The sequence below is a fragment of the Myxine glutinosa genome, chromosome 8 (genome assembly GCF_964187855.1).
Source record: "Myxine glutinosa chromosome 8, kmMyxGlut1.1, whole genome shotgun sequence".
Classification (NCBI taxonomy): Eukaryota; Metazoa; Chordata; class Myxini; order Myxiniformes; family Myxinidae; genus Myxine; species Myxine glutinosa.
In genome coordinates, this window is record NC_136268.1 from 70,394,941 (window position 1) to 70,407,775 (window position 12,835).

At 48.6% G+C, this 12,835-nt stretch overlaps 1 protein-coding gene across 2 annotated transcripts in view; it reads left to right on the forward strand.

Moving 5' to 3' along the window:
- The window catches only part of LOC137432584 (uncharacterized), a 66,812-nt gene that overhangs the window by 33,667 nt on the left and 20,310 nt on the right, over positions 1-12,835 (forward strand). For both annotated transcript variants that reach the window (XM_068124628.2, XM_068124629.2), the window contains exon 6: positions 11,311-11,418. In XM_068124628.2, coding sequence (XP_067980729.2) covers positions 11,311-11,418 — 108 coding nt within the window. The remainder of the gene's footprint in view (positions 1-11,310; positions 11,419-12,835) is intronic.

Sequence of the window (12,835 nt, forward strand, 5' to 3'; positions counted from 1 at the left end):
GACTCTCCCTCGCTCCTCCCCTCCTAGACTCCCCTCTCACCCCTCCTCAAAGCATCCTCCCTGCTTCTTCCCCCTTCCAACTTTCACCTTCATCTCCCCCAACCTTCTGCCTCGCTCTTCCCCCTCCTCAAATAACACCTCACTGTCCCTCACCCAATCTCCATCAAACCTTTTGTCTGCCCCATTCTTCCCTTTCTCCAAGCTATTCTGAAATCTCTGAAATCTCTAACACACCTTCAACAGCTCTCCCTACCTCTTCCTCCTCTTCCACATCTTACCCTACCCCTCCCCCCCCTGTTCTGTACCCGATGCTCCCCCTTCCTCTTCATTAACGGTATGGACCTCAAACATCCGGGGCCTTCGCTCAAACTTGACTGATCTCTCCATACAGGTTGCTTCTGACAAACCAGATGTGATCTGCTTAACAGAAACTTTCCTCCTTCATGATGTCTCTGATGCCTTGGTATCTCTCCCAGGTTACTCCCTCCTCCGGTATGATAGACCTGAGCCTCGTCCTGGAGGTGGGGTTGCTATCTTTATAAAAAGCTCTCTTCCTCAGTCGCCCTCCACTGCCCTCTCTCCACCTCACCCCCAGGAATACCTTTGGCTACGGCTTCCCCTTCGCTCCCACCTTTTGTTCATATGTGTGTTGTACCGTCCACCAAACAGTGATGACTCCATCTACATCTCGCTGTCTGATAATATGGACCAACTTCTATCTACCCATCCCAACTCGCTCTTCCTCATATGTGGTGATTTCAATTGTCACCATGCCAGTTGGCTGGGTGTGGGTACCTCTCTCACCAGCCATGGCTCTTCAGCAAAGGACTTCTGCGACTCACTGGGACTGACACAATCTGTCAATTTCCCGACCTGGATCTCAGTCAACGGAGCATCTTCTCTTCTGGACTTGGTTATGACTAACTTCCCTGAAAATGTCTGCTGCTCTTCTTCTGCTCCAATCGGCTCATCTGATCATGTGCTTGTCAAAGTGGACATCTCTCTGACCATTCTCAGAGAGCCTCCTCAGCGTCGTCGAGTCTGGCATTTCACTCAGGCCAACTGGCACGGTCTTTAAGCAGCCATCAATCATCTGGACTGGTCTCCCATCTCTACCGCCTCTGACATCAACTCATCCTGGGAATTCTTTCAAAGTAAATTGCTCTCTCTCATGCACAGATTTATCCCATCTCGTCTTCAGTTGTCATACCCTTCCTCCCGTCCATGGCACATGGAATCTTGTGGTGAGGCTGTTGCCCTGAAACAACGTGCTTTCGTCTCCTGGAAAGCAAATCCAACGGAAGGAAATCTCATTTCCTTTCACAAAGCCCGAAACAAGTGTGTCCACCCTCAGGAGAGCCAGGAAACAATATCTCACCGTTCTCAAGACCGAACTCTCTTATCTGTCGCCCTCTTCCAAATCCTGGTGGCGTCTGGTCAAATCTGTTTCTGGTGTTTGTTCCCCCTCCATCCCCTCCCTCACCTCAAACGGCTTAACGTCTACCTCCGCACGTGAAAAAGCTGAATGCCTCAACTCTGTGTTTGCCTCTAAATCTTGTGTCCCAAACCCATCACTCTCTGTACCCACCGTACCCAGTCGTACCCAGCTGCTTCTGGACTCTGTGTCCTTTCCTCCTGACAAGGTGGAAAAGTTTCTGTCAACCCTCGACTCTGATTCTGCAACTGGTCCTGACGGCATCAGCCCACGGGTCCTAAAATCATGTTCTTCCGCTCTTTCACTCCCTCTTTCTGTTCTCTTCACCCTCTCTTTTGCTTAAGGTCATCTGCCATCTGCTTGGAAATCAGCCAACATCACCGCTTTGCACAAAAAAGGTGCAAAAACAGATCCTAGCAACTTCAGACCAATCAGCCTTCTCCCAATTATCAGCAAAGTCATGGAATCCATCATTGCTTCAGATATGAAATCTTTCCTCTTCTCCAATGGCTTGATCTCTGATCAGCAATTTGGTTTCAGACCTGGTCACTCTACTCTGGACATGCTGCTTCTGCTTTCTCAACAATGGATGGAGGTCCTCAACGCCAAACAGGAAATTAGAGCTGTCTCCCTTGACATTTCACGTGCCTTCGTTACGGTCTGGCACCCTGCTCTGCTCACCAAACTCTCCTCCTTTGGTATCCATGGAAATCTCCACGCATGGCTGGCGGACTTCCTCTCTGGTCGTAGTCAACGTGTGGCCCTGAATGGGTTTCTCTCATCTCCTCCTCCTGTTCAGGCTGGAGTTCCCCAAGGTAGTGTTCTGGGCCCTGTGCTTTTTCTGGTCTTCATCAATGATCTCTCTTGACTCTTGAAAATCCTCTCTATCTCTTTGCTGACGACTCTACTCTCTGTCGCTCCATTCCTCATCCCTCAGATCGGCAGTCTGCAGCCTCCTCACTCTCTGCAGACCTGGACAAAAGCACAGACTGGGCAAACAAATGGAACATGTCTTTCAATCCTGATAAATCTCACACTCTTACGATGTCTCTCCGAGATCTCGCGAGAGTATTGCAGAGAAAATCTTTTTTAAAGGAAATTAAAACTTAAAATGGCACTGAGTTAAGGATCATCAGAATTATCAGAATTCCCAAAGTTCAAAGTGCCATAACTTTGTCAAAAATGATCGAAACGTCGTGAAGTTCGAACTTGATCTGTAACTTATCATGAGGAAACGATGTGCCAAGTTTGAAATCATTAGCTTTAAGCGTTTAGAAAAAAGTCCGGAAAACTGTTCTTTGCGTGACGGACGGACGGACTGACGGACGGACTGACGGACGGACTGACGGACGGACTGACGGACTGACGGGCTGACGGACTGACGGGCTGACGGGCTGACGGACTGACGGACTGACTGACTGACTGACGGACGGACTGACGGACTGACGGACTGACGGACTGACTGACGGACTGACGGACGGACTGACGGACTGACGGACTGACGGACGGACTGACGGACTGACGGACTGACGGACTGACTGACGGACGGACTGACGGACTGACGGACTGAGGGACGGCGTGCAAACCTATAGTCTCCTCTGGTGTACACCGGTAGGGGACTAATAAACGAACTACTAACTTCTAATCTGGTGTGTGGGTGTATCTACGCATAAGGAAGAACGTTATTGAAAATTGGGTCGCAACGTCAAAATCCAAGATGGCCGCCGCCATGTATGTCTGAACCTTGTGAGCGGAATATCTTGAAAAATAAGCGAAGTACCAACTTCTAATCTGGTGTGTGGATGTATCCAGGCATAAGGAAGAACGCTATTGAATATTGGGTCGCCACGTCAAAATCCAAGATGGCCGCCACCATATATATGTCTGAACCTTGTGAGCGAAATATCTTGAAAAATAAACGAACTACTAACTTCTAATCTGGTGTGTGTGTGTGTATCTACGCGTAAGGGGGAATGCTATTGAAAATTGATTCGCCACGTCAAAATCCAAGATGGCCTTGCGTCTTCCACGTTGTCAACTCATCACTTCACGGACGTGGGACCTAGGCGTAACGCTTGTCCCATATAAAACTATCACATCAGATAAGCTCCGAGTTTCATGAAACTACCCCTTGTAGAATTCCCGGATGTTGTTGTTTTCGAACAGTGCAGACGACGGGGCAAAACTGGTATCGAAATTTTCCTTCGTGGAGTACCCCTTATACGTAGTGAGAGTGGGAATACCAATTAATGCTGTGGCGGGCACTGTGGCTGTAACCATGGCACGCTACTTAGCCCAGGTTTTGGAAAGCCTAGCAAACCTACGTTCGTGATGACATGGCTGACTGAAATTTGAGTGTAAGTTCTCGATTTGATTAATTATTTGCCGAATTTTCATTGATATTGATAGATTCTCAACGTGTACACTGCACAGCAAAAAAACCAGAGGGAAGCGAAGATTGTCGTGTCCCATGTTTAGGCTGTGAATGTCTTGATAATCCAGAAGCCGGCCTTCGCGGCTCGGTTACAAATTGAAATTGATTCTTGAAAGAGGAAGGGCAGTGGTTAATATGGTTATTATGATAAGTTAATATATAGTTAATATATTGTTGCGAATATGGAATTTGGCCTCCATATCCGCTTGTAAATATTCCCCTATTTTCTCCAATACTCCCCAACTTTCCCCAATCCCCCATTCCCTAGTCCCATTGCATGTAAATAACAATCAGTAGAGCCGACCTTCCCCTTATTCCCCCATTAAATGTCGTGCCCAGGTCCACCGCACCACACGTAGACAACTTTCGGACATCTTCCTAGTTATTCTTAATCTATGTCAGTTAAGGCCTCGTTTCCATTAATTATGACTCTTCGTTGCACCAGAATGTGATTATATGGCATCAGTAGTGAGTTTAGGACCTTTCCCATACCTCCTCCCATCTTCTTCCCCAAACAACAACAATAACAACAACTACAACAACAATTACAACTACAACTACGACTACAACAACAGAGGGGCAGGGAGTGTGCGTCCACACACCGGCTCGGTTACCCGCCATGACCATGCGCTCCACGGCGTTACCCCGAAGGGGCTGGCTGTCAGCTCCTCGTCAGGGGCGGAGCCAGTAACCCCCCCACGCACCCAATGAGAAGCAACGTGCCGATTCCATCTGGGGCGGAGCTAACGAGCCGAGGGCGTGTCACTCCCCGCCGGATATACGCGGCCCCGCGCCGGATGTGATGTCAGATGCGCCTCAGCTTGGAGAGAGAAGCCACCGCCACCCCCAGCGCGACGATACCTCCCCGCATCTTTGGACCGGATCGGACCGTACTGTACCCTGCCCCGAGCCCAGGAGGACCTGGAGCCATCGATACCCGCTTTCCTGCCATCAACCCCCGTGTGAGTCAGCCGTTGTCCCGTTTGTCTGTCGTCTGTCCGGGGTTAATATAAGAGTGTGTCTAAGTGCCTGTCTTTCTGTGATTATACCTCTAGCCCCTGTAATCTGACCTTTCCGTACGAATATAATCTCCTCCGGAGGTCTTGAGAATTGAAACATTGGTGTCGTATTGTGTTATTGTAATCCAGCCGGGTGTCTTCTTTTTCTTATTGAGCCAGCATCGCGCGACTAGTCAACGTTCGGGCACAATCGGGTAACTTGTGCAGACGTGGTCATACCATAAAACCGCTCGGTAAATAACATCCAAGCCACGTCTGTAACAATTTACCCGATTGTTGGGGGACCAGGTAATTGTTACAGACGTGGCTTGGATGTTATTCACCGAGCGGTTTTGGGATGACCACGTCTGCACAAGATTATGCTCGATATTATACCCGAACGTTGACTAGTCGCGCGATGCTGGCTCAATAAGAAAAAGAAGACACCCGGCTGGATTACAATAACACAATACGACACCAATGTTTCAATTCTCAAGACCTCCGGAGGAGATTATATTCGTACGGAAAGGTCAGATTACAGGGGCTAGAGGTATAATCACAGAAAGACAGGCACTTAGACACACTCTTATATTAACCCCGGACAGACGACAGACAAACGGGACAACGGCTGACTCACACGGGGGTTGATGGCAGGAAAGCGGGTATCGATGGCTCCAGGTCCTCCTGGGCTCGGGGCAGGGTACAGTACGGTCCGGTCCGGTCCAAAGATGCGGGGAGGTATCGTCGCGCTGGGGGTGGCGGTGGCTTCTCTCTCCAAGCTGAGGCGCATCTGACTCAGTTGCCCCCAGGTCCCCAGTTGGGGGACCAGGTAAAGAAAACACAGGTGTGGAGTCATCATCATCACCACAGGTAAGTGGCTGCGTATGGTGCGACAGGTTCATCAATCCTAACTATCGCCTAAATGACTTTAACAACTTTACACTACCCGGGGTCTTTCTCCGGCCAAACCATTGGCCCTCTTACACTATGGGTTCTAAAAACCAATTCCCATTGGCCAAACTGTGGTGCTCTTCAATTTGGGGTCTCACTCCCCCGATTCATCTCCCGGTGCCCTCGTACAATTTCTGGGCTGCGACGTGTACCTCTCCCAGTGGGTCTACCCACCTGCACACCTCCACCACTGCAGTTGCCTCCGAGCTTACCTGCTCCTTACCCTAACCTAACTACCAGGGGAAGGCCCTCTGGCTCTCTCCCCACTCCGTGCCCTCTCTGGCACTGGGCTGCCCGATCCACACCCGGGATCCTCAGGCACCCACTCACAACTACCGGCTCCCAGAGCCCACCTGCGGCCTCACCTGGCCGACATCCTCACAGTGGTGGAGTGCCCAACCAACTACACACACTAACAGGCTACACGCCCAGCCATTTCCACAACACTAATGCACCCATTCACAACACCATTCTGCAACCGCACCACAAATGCCAATATCCAACCACAATTTACCTGCACCCTCTACCTAACACTTACACTACCCGCCCCGGGTACTCGTGAAAGGGGTCCACTCTTCCCCCATCCACACCTTCGCACCATGCACACCACTCCGTACCACTCACTCCAACTCTCTCCACACACCTGTACCTGCACACCTGTGCTCTCACACCTGGTGCCACCTGCACCCTTCTCTCCCCAAGCGCATTCGCGCTGATCCACACACTCACTACTCATACACTGCTCCACACACCTGTCCAGTTGCACACCTGTGCAATCACACCTGTTCAATTCTCACAAACACGGCATCATCTCAGCTAACTACTCCCTTCTGAAACTTGCGCTTCCCAGTCGTCCCTTTAAACTATTGCGCTCCCTCGTCATTATCATCCATACTAATCTACCTGCGTCCCCACTACAGGTATCAGTCACTAACTAATCTTAACGTTACCTAATGTCATCTTCTAGATCCCTACACACAATATCCTAACCCACCCGGGCTAGTTTTCACTGCCATACACCCCATAAGCTATTGCTCCTTTGCCCCACATGGGAAGGGTGGCAGGGATGCCATCCCACCACATCGGGGGTCTCTCACTACCAATTTTGCACATCAAATTTCAACAAATTAAAAATTTGCCAATCACTACCCATCATCTGCCAATCACTACTGCCAATCCCTTGCCAATCATCAAATTTTGTTTTTCTCCAATTTTGGGTCCAAAACACTATCCTCATCACCCAGTCGACTCACTAATACCTCTCGGTGCGCCAATTCCTGTCCAAAGCCCGGCTTCGTAAAGCCAAACAATGAATGCTGGTTGTTTTGTGCCAGCGGCTGGATGCGTCCGGCACTCGGTGCAGGGACGGGGGCTTACCCGTGCCGAGATCCCACACACCACCTCGGCGTGGAGCCATCCAATGCCCCGATCTAGACCTGCCGGCACGTCTCACCAAAAAGTGGTCGCCATGACGACCCTTTCTATCGGGCTGCCAGCTCCGCCTAGTGGAGCACGGACGCGGCCGTTCAAAGCGAGGCCCAGCACGCACCGAGGGCCCGACTCGGCTATAAGTCGTTCTAAACTCTACCCCGTCTAACGTCGATGCTTCACCTGGACGCTTACACCCCGCAGCCCGTTCCTTGCTCACACATCCAGCCGTGCCCATGCTCCTCGTACCTTTCCTTACACACCCAGGTACACTCATTCCACTCACAGCCTTGGTCACACACCTGACCACCGAACACTTTGGCACACATTCGTCGCTCGCACACCTCACCAATACACCTCTTCGCGCCCCCTCCTCGGTCACCTCCTCTGTGACAATCACAGGTGTGCTCTCATTCGCACACCCAACCACGTGCCTCACCACCAACTCCAGCGTGCATTCCCACTCACGCTCTACCATTCCAGGTGTGCATCCTTCCATCCCAGGTGTACATCCTCTCTCACCTGTCACAACTAACTCACGCTCCATGTCACTCTCACTACTTTCACCTCCATTCCTGACAGCGCACTCACCCTTCCTCTTGACAGCGCACTCTTTCCTCGTGCACCTGTCCGTCACACACCTTTCTCGCGCACACTCTCCCGTTACACCCTCTGTAACACTCACCACAGGTGGACACTCTTCCTTACTTCTGACAGCGCACTCTTTCCTCATGCACCTGTCCGTTACACACCTCTCTCGCGCACACCCTTGCGCACACTCTCCCGTCACACCCTCTGTAACACTTACCACACCGCGCTTCCATGTGCTCCCTCGCACACTCGCTACGACCGACTCACTCTCGCCAGCACCCTCACTCCTTGGCGTGCACTTTTTCCTCACACACCCCAGAGTCGGACTTTCTCGCACACCTCCTTTTTCGCACACCAGACCTGTCGCACACTTCACCAGTGGCCTCTCACGAACACCCGGGTCTATCTCGACCCCCAAGCTTCTTAAATCCCCTGGCGCATCATACGCACGACCATATTGGTCACCACTTACACCGGGTCCTCTTCCTCTTCGCTTCTCCTCCATCACCTGCGAATCCCTCATCCGGTTAACGAGCACATCACGATCCAAACACAGACTTTGGACCAATTCTTTTATCTCCTCTTTTATCTCTTTGTTATCCCCTCTCCGTCGCTTCTTAATTTCGCTCACCCCTTCTTCCACTTCTTCTAATTTGTGCCTCACCTCTTTTATTCCCCGGTACGTCTCCTCAAGCTCGTCCTCCAAGGCTACCTTGACCGTTTCCATGTGCGTCCTCACCTGCCGGTCCTTCGTCTCCATTACCTCTATCACCTCGTCCAACCTCGTTGTCAGTCCCTCACGTACTATCTGACATTCCCTCTTTGTCGCTATTAAGTCGTTTTTTATGTCGTTTTGTGTCGCTTTTAAACCTCCTAATACTGCAGTGTTCCTTTGAACCTGCTCCGTTAGTCCTTTTTGTCCCTCCGTCAGCTGTTCCACCTCCTGCGTCAGGTCCTCTATGCCCCCTTGTAACTTTACAGTCCCCTTTCTCACCTCCTTTTCCATGTGCTCCTCACAGTGCCTCACCTCCTCGCGCACTCCTCCGACCTCCTCACTCACTCCTCTCCTGATCTCCTCCCCCATTACTTGCATCTCCTGCCCAGATGCCACCCTCATCTGCTCCATTTCCTCCCTGTGAGCATCCAGTTTGGTTTCTACCCCCATTCTGACCCCCTCTATCTGCTGCTCCATTTGTTTAACTTCCCTTTCCGCTTGGTCCCTCATGTCCCTCAATTTGCCTTCCATACTGTTTTCTAACCCCTCTAACCCATTTTTCACTCCCTCTATCTGATTCTCCTGGGCAGCCATTCTATTTTCTACCCCCATTAACCCATTTTTCACTTCTTTTATCCCGTTGTCTAACCCCTCAAAATTTTTGTCTACCTTCTCACCAGTACCCCTCGCTTCGTCCCTCATTACCCCCATTTGGTTTCCCATTACCCCCATTTGGCCCTCCATTCGCCCACTATCAACCCTCATTTGCTCACTCTGAGCATCCATCCGGTTCCCCAATTGGTTACTCTGCAGTTTGAGGGACGCCTGCATTTGCGCCATAAATTGCTCCATGAGGACCTGCATCTGGGCCATCCCTCCCACTTGTGCAGCGGGTGCGGCCGCCGTAGCTATGTGCGAGGCGCCATTTCGCGCGTCTGCTACCCCCGCTGTTTCGCTCTCCTCATGTCCCTCATGTCCCTCAATTTGGTCCTGGACCGACCCTGCTTCACTCTCCCCTACCGGACCCCAGCCGTCTTGATCCGCCATAGCGCGACTTGCAAAATTCGAGTTTCGTAAAACAAAACAAATTTCGGCCGCTCCAAATTTTGACCAAATTTTTTTTTTTTTTTTCTCTATTCGTTTTTTTTTTTTTCAAAATTTGGTCGGGCCTCGAATCTCACTCCCAGACACCAATTGTTACAGACGTGGCTTGGATGTTATTTACCGAGCGGTTTTATGGTATGACCACGTCTGCACAAGTTACCCGATTGTGCCCGAACGTTGACTAGTCGCGCGATGCTGGCTCAATAAGAAAAAGAAGACACCCGGCTGGATTACAATAACACAATACGACACCAATGTTTCAATTCTCAAGACCTCCGGAGGAGATTATATTCGTACGGAAAGGTCAGATTACAGGGGCTAGAGGTATAATCACAGAAAGACAGGCACTTAGACACACTCTTATATTAACCCCGGACAGACGACAGACAAACGGGACAACGGCTGACTCACACGGGGGTTGATGGCAGGAAAGCGGGTATCGATGGCTCCAGGTCCTCCTGGGCTCGGGGCAGGGTACAGTACGGTCCGATCCGGTCCAAAGATGCGGGGAGGTATCGTCGCGCTGGGGGTGGCGGTGGCTTCTCTCTCCAAGCTGAGGCGCATCTGACATCACATCCGGCGCGGGGCCGCGTATATCCGGCGGGGAGTGACACGCCCTCGGCTCGTTAGCTCCGCCCCAGATGGAATCGGCACGTTGCTTCTCATTGGGTGCGTGGGGGGGTTACTGGCTCCGCCCCTGACGAGGAGCTGACAGCCAGCCCCTTCGGGGTAACGCCGTGGAGCGCATGGTCATGGCGGGTAACCGAGCCGGTGTGTGGACGCACACTCCCCGCCCCTCTGTTGTTGTAGTCGTAGTTGTAGTTGTAATTGTTGTTGTAGTTGTTGTTATTGTTGTTGTTTGGGGAAGAAGATGGGAGGAGGTATGGGAAAGGTCCTAAACTCACTACTGATGCCATATAATCACATTCTGGTGCAACGAAGAGTCATAATTAATGGAAACGAGGCCTTAACTGACATAGATTAAGAATAACTAGGAAGATGTCCGAAAGTTGTCTACGTGTGGTGCGGTGGACCTGGGCACGACATTTAATGGGGGAATAAGGGGAAGGTCGGCTCTACTGATTGTTATTTACATGCAATGGGACTAGGGAATGGGGGATTGGGGAAAGTTGGGGAGTATTGGAGAAAATAGGGGAATATTTACAAGCGGATATGGAGGCCAAATTCCATATTCGCAACAATATTAAGCCTGAACCATGACCATTCAAATGATTTTCTCCTCAATAGAGAGCGTTGTGTGTAGTACCGTTTTTCAAATTTCTGAAAACAAGTATTTTACTACAACTAAATCACATGTTTATGCATATTTAAGTGATTTGAAATTTTCCACCTAATGTCACATGCTGGACCCCACAAATATGGAATTAGCCATATGTATGTATGTGTTTCTATAAATATATGTGTGTGTGTGTGTGTGTGTGTGTGTGTGTGTGTGTGTGTGTGTGTGTGTGTGTGTGTGTGTGTGTGTGTGTGTGTGTGTGTGTGTGTGTGTGTGTGTGTGTGTGTGTGTGTGTGTGTGTTTGTGTGTTTATGTGTTTATGTATATGTATGTATTGTTGATGTCTGGCTTCCTTCTTGCAACTACAGTGCTGTAACTTGTCTTTATTTTGATTTATACCCTTCTTATTTGCAGGTTAACGGAGGGAGCCGGAATAAGTCCACACAGAGCATCCCCCGTTTGGGCAGTGGAAAGACTAACTGCAAGTGGCGATCGCCCATTGCTTGTTCAGCACCTTACACAGTGAGGGCAATTTAGTATGTGCTATGACAAAAAAAATGTTTTCTTCATAGAAAGTACATTTAAGCCTCGTCTCTATGAGCAGATTATAGCTGTTCAGGCATGGTAACGTCTCTATTGACTGTAATTTGCAGCTCGATCACGCCCTGTTGACGAAAATCCAGCCCAGTTTTAAATTTGTTTCCTTTTGTCTCCGACCCCAGCACACGGGATGTCACGAGTGACATCAGTGCCATACATCATACTGTTAACATACAATCATCATCACGTACTTTGAGACGGTCTCATATGGCTTATGTTCTCCATTTTGTCTTTCTTGTATTCATCATTCTTCATCCACTGTATCCTCAAATTATATCATAAAAGGTAAATAAGTAACAATAAGCTCCACCTTGAGCCTTAGATAAGTGTAATAAAATCTAGGTATTAAAAAGATTAGCTGTTTTGTAGTAGATTTTGTCATAAATTATTAGGTTAATGTCTAAAGGTTACACAGGTGTTTTATTTTCATGTTCTAAATTTTTGCAGGAAGGTCAGAATGTGAATCCTATTTGCAGGTTAACGGAGTTAGGCGGAATAAGTCTACACAAAGCATCCCCCGTGTGGGCAGCGGAAAGACTAAGTGCAAGTGGTGACCACTCATTGTTTGTTAGGGTTAGGATTTGGCATAACTCGTCCAACTTACCACCGTTTTATCCAGTCTATTACATCACCCGATCACATTACATTAGTTCTTCGTGCCTGTTGTTTGTGTCCTTTATGACGTCCTTAAAAAGAGAAAGTTTCCTGTTTGGAATGATTTTCAATTTTATTTCAAAGTGCCAGGCAGACAGACAGACAATACATATTATCTCAGTCCTCTAACATTGCATCAATGGCTCTAAACTTCTGGAAGTTATTTTTATGGCTCTAAACTTCGTGCAGCACATAGACATGGTATTGGGAAGGAGAGGTGTACAATACTTGATTTGATTAATTGCCTAATTAAAATCAATAAACAATAATCGTAAAATAATTTCTTCATCAATTAGCTAATAGTGTTTCAACAACCACCAGTGTTTCATCCGAAGATGTAATTTTTTGAAAATTAATGAAATGGGTCAATACTCGAGAAAATTAAATAATTAATTGATTATTGAAGAATTAAATAATTCATTGATTAATTGATTAATCAATAAATCAAAAATATCCTTTATAGCCACATCACTTGGTCACTGTCATGTCCGAATATTAGCTTCCTAGCTCAAAAAGGTGCCTGGGATAATTCCCAGAAGAGAAAGGAAATAAATAATTGATAATGAAAATAAATAAATAAAAATCATAGAATAATTAAATTATTAATCAATTTGCTAATATAATTCCTAAACCACCACCATTTCACCCGAATCTGTAACTTTAAAAATGTAATTAATTAAGTCAT